At 40.9% G+C, this 19,649-nt stretch overlaps 4 protein-coding genes across 26 annotated transcripts in view; 1 reads left to right on the forward strand and 3 right to left on the reverse strand.

Moving 5' to 3' along the window:
• Window positions 1-3,230, reverse strand: part of kcnq1.2 (potassium voltage-gated channel, KQT-like subfamily, member 1.2) — a 192,670-nt gene extending 189,440 nt beyond the window's left edge. For all 15 annotated transcript variants that reach the window (XR_009788554.1, XR_009788551.1, XR_009788552.1 and 12 more), the window contains exon 1: window positions 2,673-3,230. The gene's annotated coding sequence lies outside the window, so the exon portion shown is untranslated. The remainder of the gene's footprint in view (window positions 1-2,672) is intronic.
• A 48-nt stretch (window positions 3,231-3,278) lies between these two features.
• mrps35 (mitochondrial ribosomal protein S35) lies at window positions 3,279-10,686 on the forward strand. The gene is made up of 8 exons (XM_061773597.1): window positions 3,279-3,525; window positions 4,214-4,266; window positions 4,392-4,559; window positions 4,990-5,050; window positions 5,148-5,287; window positions 8,298-8,407; window positions 8,473-8,542; window positions 10,145-10,686. The coding sequence occupies exons 1-8, from the start codon at window positions 3,399-3,401 to the stop codon at window positions 10,400-10,402; spliced, it is 987 nt and encodes a 328-aa protein (XP_061629581.1). The 5' UTR covers window positions 3,279-3,398; the 3' UTR covers window positions 10,403-10,686.
• Window positions 10,687-10,801: 115 nt separating this feature from the next.
• LOC133478056 (mucin-2-like) lies at window positions 10,802-14,818 on the reverse strand. The gene is made up of 3 exons (XM_061773596.1): window positions 14,354-14,818; window positions 13,897-14,025; window positions 10,802-12,735 (listed from the first exon to the last, which is right to left on the reverse strand). Exons 1-3 carry the CDS (start codon window positions 14,571-14,573, stop codon window positions 11,366-11,368), a joined length of 1,719 nt encoding a protein of 572 aa, XP_061629580.1. The 5' UTR covers window positions 14,574-14,818; the 3' UTR covers window positions 10,802-11,365.
• A 2,217-nt stretch (window positions 14,819-17,035) lies between these two features.
• LOC133478059 (transcriptional enhancer factor TEF-3-like) overlaps window positions 17,036-19,649 on the reverse strand; it is a 51,957-nt gene continuing 49,343 nt past the window's right edge. For 4 of the 9 annotated variants that reach the window (XM_061773607.1, XM_061773603.1, XM_061773604.1 and 1 more), the window contains one exon: window positions 17,040-18,106. In XM_061773607.1, the coding sequence (XP_061629591.1) occupies window positions 17,993-18,106 (114 nt within the window). In that variant the 3' untranslated portion in view covers window positions 17,040-17,992. Of the gene's footprint in view, window positions 18,107-19,649 lie in introns of all 9 variants that reach the window. The other 5 variants (XM_061773599.1, XM_061773598.1, XM_061773600.1 and 2 more) reach the window with 3 other exon arrangements.

The following is a 19,649-nucleotide window of genomic DNA, read 5'->3' on the forward strand; positions in this document are numbered from 1 at the left end:
GTTTGTGATTCATGATTTTACATCAATTTACATGCTACTTCCAGTACATTGATTTTAATTTTTTTTAATGCACTGGAAAGAAGCGTGTACATGTACATGCAGTGAAGAGTCGAGATGTATCCATCCATCCATTTTCTGAGCCGCTTCTCCTCACTAGGGTCGCGGGCGTGCTGGAGCCTATCCCAGCTATCATCGGGCAGGAGGCGGTGTACACCCTGAACTGGTTGCCAGCCAATCGCAGGGCACATACAACAAACAACCATTCGCACTCACATGCACACCTAGGGGCAATTTAGAGTCTCCAATTCATGCATGTTTTTGGGATGTTGGAGGAAACCGGAGTGCCCGGAGAAAACCCACGCAGGCACGGGGAGAACATGCAAACTCCACACAGGCGGGGCCGGGGATTGAACCCCACTCCTCAGAACTCTGAGGCTGACGCTCTAACCAGTCGTCCACCGTGTCGCCCGAGATGTATCACTTCAACAAATGTCCTTGACGCTTTCATTTTCACACAGGGCCTTGGCGCCATCTTGTGGCATATTAGGGTATTTACGAAAAATCACAAAAAAACGAGAACAGGTGCGTGTTTTAGCAAATAGCTGGGAATAGGTTTCACAGAAAAATAACACAAACGTGAATAGAGAAACGCAAATAGGCAGGTGTTCATTATCATCCATCCATTTTCTTTACCATTATGTGAATCCATCCCTTTTCTGAAGCATTTATCCTCATTAGGGTCACCAGTGAGCTGGAGCCTATCCCAGCTGATTTTGGGCGAGAGGTAGAGCATACTCTGGACTGGTCGCCAGCCAATTGCATTTTGAACATTTTTACAGTGTATTATACAGTGCGATTTATGACCTGCGAGCACAATACGAGTGCAAGCAGGGCTGACACATTCCCAGAATTTAGCCATATGTGAACCAGAGATGGGTCAGCAACACACACACACACACACACACACACACACACACACACATATACACACAGTCCATCGCTGAGGATTTTCCACATACAAATAGTGTTACGTTGTGCCAACCCTGACAGAGGCCATCTGGGGAGGTAAAACAAATGCACAGTGCCCTTAAAACATTTAAAGCTACAACGTAACTGTTTTGGAAGGTATCTCTCGATGCATCGCAATACTCCCACCTCAATACAAAATCGATTCAGCAAATCCTCTGAATCGATTCACCTCCTGGCCAGTGGGGGGCGCCTTGCATGAGATTCGCATTGTTGACCGAATAATTACAAAAAGGAAAATAGAAACATAGAAAAGGAGAGAAAAAAATGGAAAAGGAGAGGGGGAAAAAATGATAAGTAAGGTGTTTAGTAAGCTGTGCCAGGCTGAATTTTTATTGTTCATCACATTTTCCATAAGGAAATATAAGTTTACATGAACTTTACTTTTTCAATGCTTAAACAGTACTCTCATGGTTTTACTTTTGTACTCCATATGCACAAAAAAGTTATTGTGTGCCCCCCCAAAAAAATTCTGATGTTTTATTGCTCAAAAATGTGAGGTGAGATACCACATACTGTATGTATATTCACATAGGCATGAAAATAAATCTTTAAAGACTGTCACCATTTCTACTTCTTACTGACTCAACAATGTTTAGACTGTAACTCTGATGAATTTAATGTCATCTTCATTGAAAGAACAGTCCTTTTCTTTCAAAAACCAGGACATTCTAAGTGACACTAAACTATTGCATCGGCAGTGTATAGATCAGGACAAAACAGTAGATCAACGTTTTGTGTCTCTGAAAAGACATTGAACCAGATATGAGTATGAACGTTATGTATGTGTGTTGATGGTGGCAAATGGAAAAGTAGAAAAAAAAAAAAAAAAGTCATCTGTTCTCAGCTTTTGAGGCACCAGGGCAAGGACCTCATGGACTGCTGTCATCGTATAGCTTGAGTTTCTAGCACAATCAAGTGTGTGTCACAGTGACAGCTCACTTGCCATCGATGAGCTCCATTATCAGATGAGACATACAGTACATAACTATACGGTGGCTATAAAATGTCTACACACCAGAATGCCAGTTTTTTTTACAATTTTAAAAAAGGATACCAAGATAAATCATTTCAAAACCTTTCCCACTGTTATTGTGACCCATAACCTGTACACATTAAGGGGGAGTAAAAAATAAACAGCTGAAATAATGTGGTTGCACAAGTGCGCACACCCTCTTGTAACTGGGATGTGGCTGTGTTCAGAATTAACCAATCACATTCAAACATGTTCGATGGGAGTCAGCACACACCTGCAACCATTTAAAGTGGCTCCGATTAAGCCCAAATAAATTTCAGCTGTTTTAGTTTCCTGACATTTTTTTCCTTTCGAGTTGTTTTTTGTATTCCCCCTCTTTCTTGTTCTTCTAATCGAGTTGTAAGGTTATAGGTCATGGTGGAAAATGTTTTGAAATAATTCTTTTAAATCACAAAAATCTAGCATTTGAACAAGGGTGTGTAGACTTTTTGTATCCAGTGTCCATTTCATAAAGAGGTGGTACAGTCTGTTCTCAAATGTCGGGTTCAGTAAAAGTAAAAAGCCGTCAGAATAATATCTACTCCAGTACAGTAACTCTATGTACTTAGTTATCTCCCACCACTGGTCTTGTATTTGAATTAATTGCTGTACGATGGGTGAAATGGCTTACCTTCAAACGTCCAGACGACACCAGCAGCAGATAAAAAGCTCGGCTTTTAAAAGCAAATTGTGATGAAAAGTAGATCCTAAAATGATTCGCCGAGTTATATGTTGAGTAAACTGTAAAGAAACGCTCAATCTCGGCACTAAAAAAATTAAAAATTAAAAAAGTGAAAATAACACAAGCGTTAAATAGGCGTCCGTCTGCGGGACTTTGAAGTGCATCACTGGCAAACCCTGGACGATGTGTTGAGTTCAAAGCCGCTCGAACCTTTTCTATTCCACACAAATGCTACGCGTGTTTGCTGTTTTTTTTTTATTGTATTTTATTTTTAACAAAAAACATCGACGGTTCATGGCTATCCTTCGTCACTTGTATTCGTATGAAATGCAACTCATTTACGAGGCTATCTCGGATACGTTGATGTAGAGGTCATTATAGAAGTGAGTTTTTGCGCGTACACGACTCTCTGTAAAGGTCACTTTACGAGGGCAAGTGAACACCTCAGGCTAGAGCCAGAAGGCAGCAGCTGGTCGCGAGCTCACAAAAAATAAATAAATAAAGATTTCGACTTTTACAAAATGACATTAGCAGTATATACAAAGTTTTCACGTTCTCTTGTGTATATAACACTTCTATGTATAATATAAATTCGCCTGAAAGGTGGACTAACATCGCACATTCGACGTTTGCCCAAACCAGAAGTTTCTCGGCTTCCGTAGTGACTACGGAAAAATGGCTGCTCACGCAAGCAAGACGTTGCTGCGCTCCTTAAGTCGATTAAACGTCGTCGGACTACCGAGTTTGTTAAGCAGGCGGACATACGCGACGGCATTGCCCATAAATTCGGATGCTAATAAAAGTGAGTGTTGCACACGCTTTTGCTGTAGTTCACGCTGAACTGGAGCAATAGCTTCGCGCTAAGCTAAAAGTGTTGCGCTATCGCGAGGTCAGTACAAATAATACTCGTCTTCTTTACTATTCGAGCGGCTTTCTCTTTCCATTTGACGATTTTCAAAATTAAAGGGGGGGGCAAAATGTGTATTACTAAATTATTACTATTACAATTAGTATTATTGTTTTGGTGTCAATAACATGCTCGAGAATGTGGTCAAAGATTGTCAAATTTGTCTTCGGCTCACAATGATGACGTAAGGATTGATTCACCGTTGATTTGTTCTCGTAGACTATTAAAATGTTGAACATTATTTTCTTTAACTACAAATTATTGTAGTAGTACGTCTAAAACTTTAAATTATTTTTGTATGTTTTTATATATTAGCATTATCATTACTTATCTTTGATTGGCTGCAACAAATCACCTGGTTGTTCTTGCTCTCAAGCGTGTGGTATCAATTTTTTCAAATTTACGTGACCAAACATAATTCCTCTCCTCTCACAACTCAAGATAGCGAACATTTTGACACACGTTGTGACCAAAGCAGTTGTTCCATGTTTTTTGGTGGTGGTGTTGTTTAGAGTGTATTTGCTGGTGTTTTTTAATTTAAAAAATCCATTTAAAAAAATTGCTTCATTACCACTTATTTCAGATCTTCCTGCGAGAGGCGGGAGAGGACCTTTCATCAAAAGGCCCCGAAGAGATGTAAGTAAAAGGTCTGACTGGCTCTACGTTATGAATGATGTGTGAGGGGAACTTAAAATGTTGTGAACCGTTGTGTGTGTGTGTGTGTGCGTGTGTGTGTGTGTGTTGGTCTTGGGGGCTTTCAGGCAGGACCACCGAGGACAGAAAAGATGACAGAGGACCAGGACTGGACGACGGTCTACCCGGCGGCGGCCCCTTTCAGAGCCGGTGCCGTGCCTCTGCCTGTGAGGATGGGCTACCCTGTGAAAAGGGGGGTTCCCCCAGAGAAAAAGGGCAACCTGGAGCTGATCAAGGTTAGACGTCGTTATTGATCATTTCTATGAATTGCCTATATGTCTAAAATCCAAATGTACAGCAAAGTAGACGACACGGGCAGTTAGTAGGTGCATCGGGAGAGAAGCAGAAACATACTTTTAGTATCACTTTTAACTGTACACGAAGTGCATTCAAAGACCACCAACAAAACAGGGCATGTCAAACACCGATGGAATAAAAACACCATCAATTAATTAAACCCAGCAACAACACCAAAATTCCACCAGATGGCGCCAAAGTAATATTTGTATTGCTTTGGCCTGAGCACAAAAAACGGTGAATAGATGAGATATTTAGCAATTAATGGAGGGTATGTTATTTTTTTAATTTCTGTATTAAAAAAGACTTGTAAAGATGTTACATATTTTTTATGTAGTTAAGTTAGTTAGTTGTTGTTTCCTTCAAAAGGTTCCCAACTTTCTCCACTTGACACCCGCAGCCATCAGGAAACACTGCGAAGCTCTCAAACGTAAGTATGAAGACTTTTTTTTAATTTAATGTTTATTTTTTTAAACTAAAAACATTACTACTAACGATGACTGAAACTGGTGGCGTTGCATCGCCAGCGTTCTGCAACGCGTGGCCGTCCGCTTTGAACACAGACGCAAAGTGTGAGCGGCACTTTCCCATCCAGGTGGAGAGTAGCGACTACGTGTCGGCGGGCCTCTCCGTACGAAACCCCGCCGCCCGCGTCGTTCATCTCAGAGTGAGTTTTACTTTTTCTTGAACACTTGTCAGTTGTCATCATCAGAATATCCATTAATGGGAACCGACATAATAGTTGTATGTCATGATGTATAGTTGTATGTCCAACATGTGTTGTTATTATTGTGCTTGTCGTCCCCAACTGTAATATGTTGAAGTCTCGTATTGGATGTCGGTAGATTGCGCCAGGTGTACCTAATGTTGTGGCTTTTGAGGATGTATTTCAAAAAATAAATAAATCTAATAAATTAGAATTACTTAAAAATGTAGAAGTGACATGTTAGAAGTTAAGTATTTTACCTGGAATGACTGAGTGTATTTGTCTAAAATCACTTGAACATAGCTGAGTGCCGCTTGCCCCTCCGTTCATTTTTGTTTTTGTTGTTGTTGTTTTTGGTTTGTTTGCACAATATTTTTAAGTTGTACCATTCCAGTTTGACCATTTTCAACCTTACCTTTTTGTCATATTATTTTGTATAAAATATAAAAATTCAATAAAAACTATAACTAACAAGAAAGATTTTGTAGAAGTGATTCATAAACCTAATAAAAAGCAGTTGTAGGATTGTATATATTTATTATTATTACAACTTTACATATATATTTTATTGATTTAGTTTTTAGGGTGTTAATGCAAATTATTTAAATAGTTAAATTAATTACTTGACTATGTTTGTAGGATTTTACATTATTATTATTGTTAGGATTTGACAGTTAATCTTTTTTTATATTCATTTTTACAAATTTTAATGGTAATTAGTATTTGAAGTAAATGATGAGTTATTATGCATTTTTTTAACTTATATTTATTCATTAATAATTAGGAATTTACACAACTAGTAATTGTATGATTTAATTTTTATTAGGTATTACGTAATTGTTTTTCTGAAGACATTTTCTACAGTTTAAGTATTATTTTAGAGGATGTTTTTTATTTATGATTAAAATTTTACATTCAATAATTAGCCTACATTTATAATTTTTGTAATTAATTGTTATTCATATTCTCATATTTGACATTGATCAGTTGTTCATTGTGGTTAAACTACATGAACTGTTTTCATTGGCTTTGTTCTCCAAAAGGCCTTTGTATCTTTACACCATTTAGAATTTAGTGTTTGAACATAAATTACATTTCAGTGATGATTTAAATTAAAAGGATCAAGTCCAGGTTTAGTCGTCAATTATTTTTTTTCCCTCTACCTTTTCAATTACTGTCCGCTCCACCCACACTTTTACTGTCTGATTCTTTCAGCAAGGTAGGAATTACTGCAACATTAATCCCCTTGGATTAGTCCAAAAAATAATCTAACAGACGATGAACAAAGGACATCACGCTCAATTGTTCATTGAAGTGAAAAGTCTCACAAACAGACCTAACATTTGTCATCAAGCGCTTATGTAACCGCTATACTATGCATTATTATCAAGTCTAATCTTTTGTGTTGCACTGGGGTCATGCTCGGGTCACACAGCACAACACATGGATGTATAAGAGGTTAATCAAAAAACAGTCGAAGATCGTGCTTATCTCCAGGTGTGACCGCTATGAAGCGAGCCGGTCAATGACACTCTCCAAAGGACGTACTGGGTGGGTGGGGCTACGCTCAAAAGACAAGTTGAATTCGTTCCATGGCTACGCTCGCAACTCAAAACACTGGTATTTTCATATCATCCCCTATTGATTTCAATAGAAATTCCATTAATCTGTTCCATTCATCCTTCCATCCATTTTCTTCCCAAAAAGGCCCTATAGGACTCCTTCTTCAGCTTGACGGCATCCCTCACCGTTGGTGTTCACCAACGCGTTCGGGGATTGCCGCCACGACAGGCACCGACTACCTTACGGCCACAGCTCCGGTCGGCCGCCTCAGAAATGGAGGCGCGGAACATGGTCCACTCGGACTCGTTGTCCCCCGCCTCCCCCGGAACATGAGCAAAGGTCTGTCGGAGGTGGGAGTTGAAACTCCTTCTGACAGAGGATTCCGCCAGACGTTCCCAGCAGACCCTCACAATACGTTTGGGCCTGCCACGTCGGACCGGCATCTTCCTTCACCATCGGAGCCAACTCACCACCAGGTGGTGATCAGTTGACAGCTCCGCCCCTCTCTTCACCCGAGTGTCCAAGACATGCGGTCGCAAGTCCGATGACACGACCACGTGTGGACACCCTTATGCTTGAACATGGTGTTCGTTATGGACAATCCGTGATGAGCACAGAAGTCCAATAACAGAACACCGCTCGGGTTCTGATCGGGGGGGGGGGGCGTTCCTCCCAATCATGCCCTTCCAGGTCTCACTGTCATTGCCCACATGAGCATTGAAGTCCCCAGCAGAACGATGGAGTCCCCAGCGGGAGCGCTCTCCAGCACCCCCTCGAAGGACTCCAAAAAGGGTGGGGACTCTGAAATGCTGTTTGGTGCATAGGCACAAACAACAGTCAGGACCCGTCCCCCCATCCGAAGGCGGAGGGAGGCTATCGTCTCGTCCACTGGGGTGAACCCCAACGTACAGGGGGCAAGCCGGGGATCAATAAGTATACCCACACCTGCTCGGCGCCTATCACCGTGGGTAACTCCAGAGTGGGAGAGAGTCCAACCCCTCTCGAGAGGACTGGTACCAGAGCCCAAGTTGTGTGTGGAGGCGAGTCTGACTATAACTAGTCGGAACTTCTCGAGCTCACACACCAGCTCGGGCTCCTTCCCTGCCAGAGAGGTGACATTCCACGTCCCTAGAGCCAGCTTCTGTAGCCGGGGATCGGATCGCCAAGGTCCCCGCCTTCGGCCACCGCCCAGCTCACACTGCACCCGACCCCTATGGCCCCTCCCACAGGTGGTGAGCCCATGGGAAGGGGGACCCAAGTTTCCCTTTCGGGCTGTGCCCGACCGGGCCCCACGGGTGCAGGCCCGGCCCCAGAAATCTGACTTTTTTCCTCAAAATAATAATTTAGTTATTCCGCCTAATTTGTCATAGAACCCTTTTTTTTTCATTGTTTTTTTGATGGTGTGCAGGTGAAGCTTTCCAGTTTGAACCTGGACAACCACGCCAGGAAGAAAATGATCCGACTGGTCGGGGAGAGATACTGCAAAGACACGGATGTCCTCACCATCACAACAAACAGGTGAACACTCACATTCATTTTGGTGACTATATTAAATGAAAACAAAATTTCTTTGTATCCCTTAGCTGTCCGCTGAGACAGCAGAATTACGACTACGCCATGTACCTGCTGACCGTCCTTTACCACGAGTCCTGGGTGAGTGCAAATAAAACCTTTTGAGAAATAGAGAAAAAGAGTCAGTCATCCAGTGCATCTTGTCTTTCCCATCATGCACTTTCAGGAAGTAGCAGTTTGCTGACCTTCAGAGCAAACAATGACCGGCACAGTCCTTGTTCAAGAGTCGGGATGTTTTTTTGTAATGCTAGCCTACAAAGAGTGGGCTTGTTATCTGCTACCACAGAAGTGACTGTATACCTCCACTTCGCAAATGAGTCTGGAAGCCAATGTCTGGCGTTTCCTGTATGAGGCACAACTTCATGGGAACTAAGGACTCAGAATGAATCCCTTAGAGCAGTGGTTCTCAAACATTTTACACCAAGTACCTCCTAAAAAAATACTTAGCTCTCCGAGTACCACCAATATGACCAACATTAAAATACAATTTCGTTGTCGGCCTATGTGTTCCATCAAAAATGAAGGTGTTTTTCCTAAAAAGTATACGCAATATTATTTAAAGCCTCTGTAACATTATGCAGCATTTTTACATTCACACTGCGCTTGAATATAGGGAAATAACCTCACTACCTCTCGATGGAGTAATTTAATTCACATTTAATTTATTTGTATTTATTCAAATAAACTTTGTTTTGTTTTTATTTAATCCCCAAAATACATTTCAATGTAGTTTTACTTTATTTTTAATATTTAAATTATTTTACTTAATATTTTGTAAATTGAAATAAAATTTTTGTTTTATTGTGTATTTTAATAGACTTTAATGTATTTAAATGTATTTTGTCAAATCTTTAACATATTCATCCATCCATTTACTGAGCCGCTTCTCCTCACTAGGGTCGCGGGCGTGCTGGAGCCTATCCCAGCTATCATCGGGCAGGAGGCGGGGTACACCCTGAACTGGTTGCCAGCCAATCGCAGGGCACATACAAACAAACAACCATTTGCACTCACATTCACACCTACGGGCAATTGTTGTTGTCAGTTAACCTACCATGCATGTTTTTGGGATGTGGGAGGAAACCAGAGTGCCCGGAAAAAAACCCACGCAGGCACGGGGAGAACATGCAAACTCCACACAAGCGGGGCCGGGGATTGAACCCCGGTCATCAGAACTGTGAGGCAGGCGCTCTAACCAGTCGTTCACCGTGCCGCTCTTTAACATATTGTTTTAATTTAATAAAAATAAAAATTTATTTCATGTAATATATTTTAAGACATTTTATTATTTTTGTCCTTTATTTTTATTTTTTACATTCACATTTAAGTTAGTCAGTTTTAATTTCTTTAAATGTTTTTTAAATGTTTGTATTTAGATGTATTTTTTACATTTAGTGTATTTATTAAAGTAATGTTTTTAAATTTTTACTTTATGTATTTAATCAATTTATTTTTTTATTTTTGTTTCCCATATATATTTATCTTATACAAAATAATTGTGAATTTTTAACATAATTTCCCCCAAAAGAAAAACATCAATTGCCTAATTTTACAAAATTGTGTGAAGAGATGTGAAGCAATTTATATGAAATGTGGTGAGAAAACCAGAATAGTGTCACAAAGCATACCCCCAAAATTGTGACATGAAGTCCAATAGCTACTAATAAAATTTGCTTTCTTCAGAAAACGGAGGGGTGGGAGGCTGAGAAGACTGTGGCAGACATGGAGGAGTACTCGTGGGAGGACAGCCCATCCCAGAAGAACATCTTGGACACGCTGTTGCGCGAGTCGGACGCCGGTGAGGAAGAACGTGAGCGTCTATTGGGCAGGACCGAAGTGCAAGAGTACAAGGACTCGGTCACCAGACTGAAGAACCAAGGTGACAGCGAGGGCGTCATGCTGCAGTATAAAGAGGCTGTCAAGAAAGTCCTCAAGATATGACCTGTAGCAACATTACAAAGGAAATGTACTACGATGTCTACCATACCTAATTTGTTGTAGGGCCAAGCTAGATGGCTAACTGCACTGTCGTGGGAGAAATGGTACAAGGTTTTATTACTAACTCGCATTTGCCAGGAATAGGCACACACAAAATGAAGGCGTTCTGTACTTATATAGTGGGGGAGGGCCAACTCATGCTGGGAAGCCTGGTTGTGTCAGCAGACACCAATTTAGACCCCCCACCCCCCCCAAATCTTGAAAATTGAGAATGTGAAAGAATTTCATGTAATACGGAAATAACTTCAGTCCCTTTTTTTTTTTTTTTTTTATAAAAAGAAATAAATACATTTCAATCCAAAAAACGCACTGTCTTCACATTCTTGAAATAATACAAACATCCCTGTTATATAACTTATTTTTATTTTGAAAAATAATAGTTTCTGTCATGTTTTTTCTTGATTTTTTTTTTTTTCCTCAAAATAATTTTTCTTGCGAGAATTACTTCATGCCAATAAAATTTCTTTGTTCTTGTAATATCTTTTTTTCTCAGAAAGATTTTGAGCTAGAAAATGTAAGTCTTTATTCTAAGATTATATTTTTTCCTCCCAAAAATATAAATAATGAAAAAAAACTTTAAAAAAGAAAAAAAAAGGGGAATATGTGCAACGACAAAGATTCTAATCTAAATTGGTATTAATGGTTCTATGACTGTATGTGCCCTGCAATTGGCTGTTAACCAATTTAGGGTTTAGCCCACCTCTCGCAGAAGCAAGCTGGAATAGGATCAATTTCCAAGACCCTTGTGAGGATAAGCAGCAGAGAAAATGGATGGTAGTTTAATTAGCTTCTGGATTCCTTGGAAAAATGTCTCTATGGTAAGGGGTCCCAGGAACGCAAAAGTTTGAAAACCCCTGTAACCGTTAAAAGAGAATTCCAGATCAGAACCCCCTTCAAAACCTTCAGTTAGTTGTTACCCTCTACGACCAGCTCATACTTGATCTCACGCGTGGCCCGTCTTCTCCCGGACGTCCGGTAGCATTCCATCCTCCTCCTCTTCATCCTCCAGCTTGCAAGCATCCAGACGGAACAGCCCAGCAATACCGCAACACAGGTGACCAGCACAACCGGCAGGCCGTGATACCCGGGTCTTAAATCCGGCGAGGTGTCTTCTCCACCCGGCGTTGAACCTCGTTCCTTATCCGACGTTTGGGTCCTCAAATTGTTACCGTCTCGCTCTTGAAATGACGTCTGGGTACTCGGATTGTTAGTGCCCTGCTCTTTAACCGACGTTTGGGTGCTCAAATCATTGGTGTCTTCCTTTTTAATCAACGTTTGGGTGCTCTGATAATTTGTGTTTTGCTCTTTAACTGATGTTTGGGTGCTCAGATTGTTGGTGTCTCGCTCTTTAACTGATGTTTGTGTACTTGGATCATTTTTGTCTTGCTTTTTAACTGGCGATTTGGTGCTCAGATTGTTAGTGTGTCGCTTTTTAAACCATGTTTGGGTGCTCGGATCGTTGGTGTTTTGCTCTTTAACAGACAATCCAGTGCTCAGATCCTTTGTCTCTCTCTCTTTAACCAACAATTGGGTGCTTGGATCATTTTTGGTTTGCTCTTTAACAGATATCTGGGTGCTCAGATCTTTGGTGTCTCGCTCTTTAAACCATGTTTGGGTGCTCAGATTGTTGATGTCTTCCACTTTAACAGATGATTGGGTGCTCGGATCCTTAGTGTCTCGCTCTGTAACCGAGTGGTTGCTCAGATCATTTGTGTTTCGCTCTTTAACCGATGTGGGGGTGCTCGGTTCCTTGGTGTCTCGCTTTTTAACTGACAATTGGGTGTTCAAATCATCGGTGTCATGCTCTTTAACAGACAATTGGGCACTCAGATCACTGGTTTCTTGTTCTTTAACCCATGTTTGGGTGCTCGGATCATTGGTGTCTGGGCCTTTAACCAAAGTTTGGCTCCTCAGATCGCCGCCTGTGGACGTAGAGGATGTCTGAGGACGGTCGGTGGTAGTTGTGGGCGGTAAGGTAGGAGGTGTTGGGACACGGTAAGGACCAAAGGGGGTGGTTTGGGAGGATGGAGGAGTTATGGTTATCTGGAATGTGGTGATGGCTGATGAGGGAGGTTTCAGAGTGACTGTTGAGGGTCTCCTGGTGGTTTTGGGAGTGCCAGTGGTGCCGGAGGTGGTTGGTTTAAGGGTGGCAACAGGCGGAGGTGGATGAAAGAATTGTCGCTTGTCCAAGGGAAGCAGGTCAGAGGCGTTGACGTGACCCACGTGGGCGTGGGAGGTCAGGTGTTTGCCAAACACCAACAGGTCTGGATCCATACCTGAACAAGTCATTTACCACATTTAGGTCTTTTCAGTAACTCATCAAAAAGCTGTTTCCTATCCCACATGTTCGATGGACTGACAAGAGACCAGAACTAATGAACTTCTGGTGTCCTATACGCCACTGCAATATTGTTACAGTTCAAATAAAAGTATACGTGTGAGGATTCCGTACGTCTACAGATTTTGTACATTATCATGGACTTCCAAATTCTGTATATCATCACTGTCCAATAAAACGTCTCCAAATTCTGTATATTATTGCCGTCCAATGAAAAGCATATCTCTAACTATATCTCATTATCTTGTATACTATCACTATCCAATAAAAACAAGTATTGCTAAATTATGCAGCTCAACACTGTCAGATAAAAAAAACAAAAACACATACTGCCACTGTCCAATGAGGACCATGTACTGTACATCCAATTTTTTTTTGTTGCTGTCCAATTAAAAGCATATACAGTGTCTAAAAAAATCTGCATATCGTCCAATAAAAAGCACATATTATGTATCTCCAAATGTTATACATTGTCGAGTAAAAAGCACGCATCCCCACATTTTCCCCAAAGCATATACTGTATGTACTTCATCTTCAATTATACACCGGCACAACCCCCCAAAACTTTTTCCCCAAATGTTGTATATCATCACTGTCGAATGAAACAAACATGCCCTATGAAAATCACATATCTTTAAAATTTTGGCCCTGTCAAATACAAAGCAGGTGCCTCTCTTTTTTTTTTTATATGAAAAACATGTATCTCCAAATGAAAGCATCTGTGTTTTCAAATTTTGTATATCATCACTCACTTAAAATTATGTATCTCCAACTTTTGTCCAATTATATCTCAAATGTATAAATAATTGCTGCCCAAAACAATGTATATCTTTAAAAAGCCACATTTTCAAATGAAAACATACACATCCTATTCTTAGAATTGTTGTCTTTCTATAGAATAACAAAAACAATGTTTTTCATTGGACTGCAATGAGTCCACTTGCATCGGGATCAAAATAACCTTTAATAACCAACCTTTTGAGATTTTGATGAATAGCAATCAAATATCTTTCTTTCATTTTCGGTCATTTGCAGTCCTTATACTCATTTAGGTGACATTTTGAAGTCTAAATTTGGATGAAATTGTATATTTACTTACCGTGGGTGATGTTGTAGAGGACAGCATTAGTGCTGCGGTTTACGATGCAGCTCTCCAAAGCTGGACAGTGCAAATGGCAACAGTTGTCTTGCGAGCCGTCATGGTGAAACACGGCCACGTTACAAGATGCTCAAAGAAAGGAAAAAAGATTGTATCAAACTTGGCATCTTTTAGCCATGTATCTTCAGTGCATCAATATCAGGTGTCAAACCATGAGTAGTTGTCACTTACCAATAATGTCACTTAAGTGGTCGTCAGTGCGCCCTCCAGTGGGCAAAATGAGCTCTCAACAACAGTTACTTTTTATTGGGGGGAAAAATAGCATTGGATGTGTTCTCGATCCGCATTGGCCGGATTGGACCCTTTGCCGGGCCGGTTATGGTACGTTTGGCGAACTTGGTTTAAAAATCAAGCATGAAAACGCACATGAACGCAGCACGGCGGATTTGGAACTCACCATTTCGGCTCAGGCAGCAACTGCGGCTGCATGTCAGCGCGCTCTCCTCCCGGTAAATCCTCAGCAGCCGCGCCCCTCGCTTCTCGGACGCCTCCGTGTCCACGAGGACTCCCGGGAAGCTCCGAACCCAGCAGTTTTTGTAGTAAGAAGTGGGCGAGCAGTGAGACTCGGCCCGGCGTACCACAACAAAAAGGGCCAGCAAGCACCGTGAGACGTTCATGGTAGACCCGCGTAATTGCAAATCCAATAATTTTAAGCAAGGGGTATGCTTTTACCAAACACCTCCGCAGGTGGGTCATTGATACCCAGCTGGAGGAGGAGACCTAGCCGTGCGTAGAAGCACTGAAGGACATCAATTTTTCAACATGATTAATTCTTCAACTATTATATTGATCAATTATTCAAGCGATTAGAAAAAAACCATCTCACACACACACACACACACACACAAAAGAATACAATAAGGTGAAACAATTCGATGGTGCTTTCAGGTTTGCATGGATGATGAAATATAAAATTGCACTGAAATAAAATACTGTATATAAAACAGTACCTTGATGGTGCCATTGATTTACATGGTTGCGGAAATAATAAAAAATAATATAATAATCACATTAATATTATTCTACATAATTTAGTGACATTCATTCATCTACCGTTCCGCTCCTCCTCACGCGCGTCGCGGGCGTGCTGGAGCCTATCCCAGCTATCATCGGGCGGGAGGCGGGGTACAACCCTGAACTGGTTGCCAGCCAATCGCAGGGCACATGCAAACAAACAACCATTCGCACTCACATTCACACCTACGGGCAATTTAGAGTCTTCAATCAACCTACCCTGCATGTTTTTGGGATGTGGGAGGAAACCGGAGTGCCCGGAGAAAACCCACGCAGGCACGGGGAGAACATGCAAACTCCACACAGGCGGGGCCGGGTATTGAACCCCGGTCCTCAGAACTATGAGGCAGCGACATATTAGTATTAATTTAAATATGAACATTTAATATATTGAAACTAGCTGCAATTGATTTAGGTGATAATGGTAATGATAATAGTAATAATAATTCAGCTTCCATGCAAATCAATAGCAATTTATTCTACAACCCCAATTCCAATGAAGTTGGGACGTTGTGTTAAACATAAATAATAACAGAATACAATGAAAATCATGTTCAACCTATATTTAATTGAATACACGACAAAGACAATATATTTAATGTTCAAACTGATAAACTTGATTGTTTTTAGCAAATAATCATTAACTTAGAATTTTATGGCTGCAACATGTTCCAAAAAAGCTGGGACAGGGTCATGTTTACCACCGTGTTACATCACCTTTTCTTTTAACAACATTCAATAAACGTTTGGGAACTAAGGACGCTAATTGTTGAAGCTTTGTGGGTGGAATTCTTTCCCATTCTTGCTTTATGTACAGCTTCAGCTGTTCAACAGTCCGGGGTCTCCGCTGTCGTATTTTACACTTCATAATGCGCCACACATTTTCAATGGGAGACAGGTCTGGACTGCAGGCAGGCCAGTCTAGTACCCGCACTCTTTTACCACGAAGCCACGCTGCTGTAAAACGTGCAGAATGTGGTTTGGCATTGTCTTGCTGAAATAAGCAGGGGCGTCCATGAAAAAGACGTTGCTTGGATGGCAGCATATGTTTCTCCAAAACCTGTATGTACCTTTCAGCATTAATGGTGCCTTCACAGATGTGTAAGTTACCCATGCCATTGGCACTAACACAGCCCCATACCATCACAGATGCTGGCTTTTGAACTTTGCGTCCATAACATTCCGGATGGTTCTTTTCCTCTTTGGACTGGAGGACACGACGTCCACAATTTCCAAAAACAATTTGAAATGTGGACTCGTCGGACCACAGAACACCTTTCCACTTTGCATCAGTCCATCTTAGATGAGCCCGGCTCAGAGAAGCCGGCGGCCTTTCTGGGTGTTGTTGATAAATGGCTTTTGCTTTGCATAGTAGAGTTTTAAGTTGCACTTACGGATGTAGCTCCGAACTGTATTTACTGACATTGGTTTTCTGAAGTGTTCCTGAGCCCATGTGTTGATATCCTTTACACATTGATGTCGGTTTTTGATGCAGTGCCACCATGAGGGATCGAATGTCACCGGCATTCAATGTTGATTTTCGGCTTTGCCGCTTACATGCAGTGATTTTTATCATCCTTTTGATGATATTATGGACCGTAGATGAAGAAATCCATAAGTTCCTTGCAATTGTACGTTGAGGAACATTGTCCTTAAACTGTTCGACTATTTTCTTACGCACTTGTTCACAAAGAGGTGAACCTCGCCCCATCTTGGCTTGTGAATGACTGAGCAATTCAGGGAAGCTCCTTTTATATCCAATCATGGCACCCACCTGTTCCCAATTAACCTATTCACCTGTGGGATGTTCCAAACAGGTGTTTGATTAGCATTCCTCAACTTTCTGTCTTTTTTGCCACCTGTCCCAGCATTTTTGGAACGTGTTGCAGCCATAAAATTCTAAGTTCATGATTATTTGCTAAAAACAATAAAGTTTATCTATTTGAACATTAAATATCTTGTATTTGTACTGTATTCAATTAAATATAGGTTGAACATGATTTGCTAATCTGTTTTTTCTGTTTGTATTTATGTTTAATACAAGATCACAACTTCATTGGAATTGGGGTTTTATTTTCATTATTTTATTTTGCTGTATCAAACATTCATGTTTATCTATCTATCTATCTACACACACAGTATATATTGTAAATGTATAATCTAAATACAATCATAATTGAGTTGAATGAAAGTTTAAATTTCTATTGTTGGAAGTGCTTTGACACTTGAAAGAATAAACCAAAAAATAAAACAGCAACAGTGTTTGTTTGTTTTTGTTTTTTGTAAGAAACACTTTGTATTTTCATCTGACACTTCAGGGCATATAACATGAAACAGTTGACAACCACTGAAACCCACATAAAGATCCAACTGTGCTGCGCTTCAAGGTAGCAGTGTTATCGCAATTATTATCATTATTATTATTATTAATTATTATGTGCCTTTTTTGTTGTTTGGAGTCTTAAGACAACACGGGATACATTAAAACAGCAAACACACAAACACAAAGTGAATACAATTGCTCATGTCTTGAGTCACTTTCATATCTTGGTATGTGTGGCACGTTTACAACATCATTATTCAAATAGCACACACAATTGGCACTGGGACTAAATAAAACAAAAAAAAAACAGGTTGTGCAATTTTCTGTCTACATTTTCAGTAACGTGTGCCATTTATCTTTTAGTCAGTAGGTGGCACCCTGAGTCAGCCAAACTCCTGCACACATGCATGACACGATCAAAGCAAAACAAGCGCTATTAGAATCATATTTGAAAATTTAAAAAAAAAAACCCACCAATGACAAGGTTCTCATGCAGGTCTTTTTCAAGGCCAGGCTTTGGTGTGAAGACCGCAGTGCATCATGGTCCTTTCCCGTCGCTGTCAACACACCGAGCCTGGTCGGTACAGTGTCGTCCCTGGGAAACGTTTGGACTCCTCGAGCGGGGTCGCGTTCAAGCCCAAAGCTCGCCGAGGAGTGTGCGTCTTTGTGTGGAGGAGCGGTGACTTTCCCATTCTCATGTCAGTCCTTGATGAGCCGGTAGATGTGATGCTGGGCGCCGTGCTCGCTCGTAGACACCTCGAACACGTAGGCCACGCACAGCAGCGTCTCCAGAGTGTCCCTGTTGGACACCACCTGAGTGGGAGGGGAACAAGAAGGAGCTTAACACCTGAACATTATTTCAGTACTTTTATTAAACGTGCTATAACCAATCCATCAAGCAATTACATATTGTTTTTCATATTATAGTTCCAGTGGTGCCTTGAGATACGACAACTCAACTTCACAATATGCAGCATTTTTGCAAAAAGGTAACTCTGAGGTGACGCTTACTGTCAAACTAAACATGAAACAAAGACAATTACAAGTTGTGTATTGCGAACAAACAATAAATGTTTTAAAATATTAAATATAATATTATAGAATTCTATTTTTCTTATAAAAAAAACAACACATATTTTCTTTTTTTTGGGGGGGGGGTGAGGCTGGAATGGCTTAATGGCATTTTCATTCATTTCAATGATTTGAGATACCATTTTTTGAGTTATGAGCTTAGTCATGGAATGAATTAAATTCATATCTCAAGGCAGCACTGCATTTTGAAAAGCTGCTATATCACAGTATTCTGTTAAAGGTGATAAGGTAAATAGTTTAGGGGTGGAGGTGGGGCGGGGGGCCACGGGCCCAGTATTCCACAAGAATAGAATCAGAAATAGAATAGATCTGCCCCTGCACTGAGCTGGAGCCAAATCACATTTCCACAATCGAAACCAAAAGAAAGCAAAATGTCGTACATTGCCCATCTTAAAATGAGTATTTATTTGTGTGTTTATTCGGATCATTAGTGTCATATGTTTAACACGGAGAAGAAGGAGGAGCAATTTGCAATTCTCACAATTTGCTTTTGAAAGGGAATTAACTTCATTCATCTCGGCGTTAGAATATAAATATTGTTAATATTTTAGCTGTAAACTGTTTCTTTGCATCTTTGATATAAAAAAAAGTAATATTGAATATAATTAAAAAAATATACATTTGTAATAGAATTACTCATAATTCTCAGAATGTAAACAGGTGCACCCCTCTCCCCCTAGTGTCCATAACTCGTTTAAGAGTCCACATCATGTTCATCACAGCCACACACTGTAATGAGGTTATGCCACTGACACTGCAGCATAAAACAAGGACACGCTTTGTTAGTCCACTATGCACAATTGTCTGACACTGAAAACAATTCTTGTTGTATGCTGATCCATTATGCTCAGACTGTGTGTGTGTATGTGTGTGTGTGTACGCGTGTGTTTCAGTCAATAAGAAGTAAATCAGTCCATTGAGAGGCCTGATGACATGCTGCCATGTAGTCGGCCGCGTGGGCTCAATATGGCCTTTGTCCCTCTGCCAGGAGGAATGCAGACACCCGTCTTCCTGAGACCTGCTGTCCACCATCTCGAGTCCCCTCTAGACCCCCAAGAACTTAGTCCAAATGTAATCAGAGTCTGCTAACCTCCCTACCCGTCCCCCAACAAACAACCAGCTGTTAACGACCTGTTACCACACAACCATCGGCAAAGTGAGTACTTGATCAGCTCACAGATTAGGTCCTGTATCCTGATTCATGGAGCCAGCATAAATTGCAGGAAAAGAGCTAATGAAGCCCACTGAAAGCAGCCATGGATTG

This window comes from Phyllopteryx taeniolatus, chromosome 5, assembly GCF_024500385.1.
Source record: "Phyllopteryx taeniolatus isolate TA_2022b chromosome 5, UOR_Ptae_1.2, whole genome shotgun sequence".
NCBI lineage: Eukaryota > Metazoa > Chordata > Actinopteri > Syngnathiformes > Syngnathidae > Phyllopteryx > Phyllopteryx taeniolatus.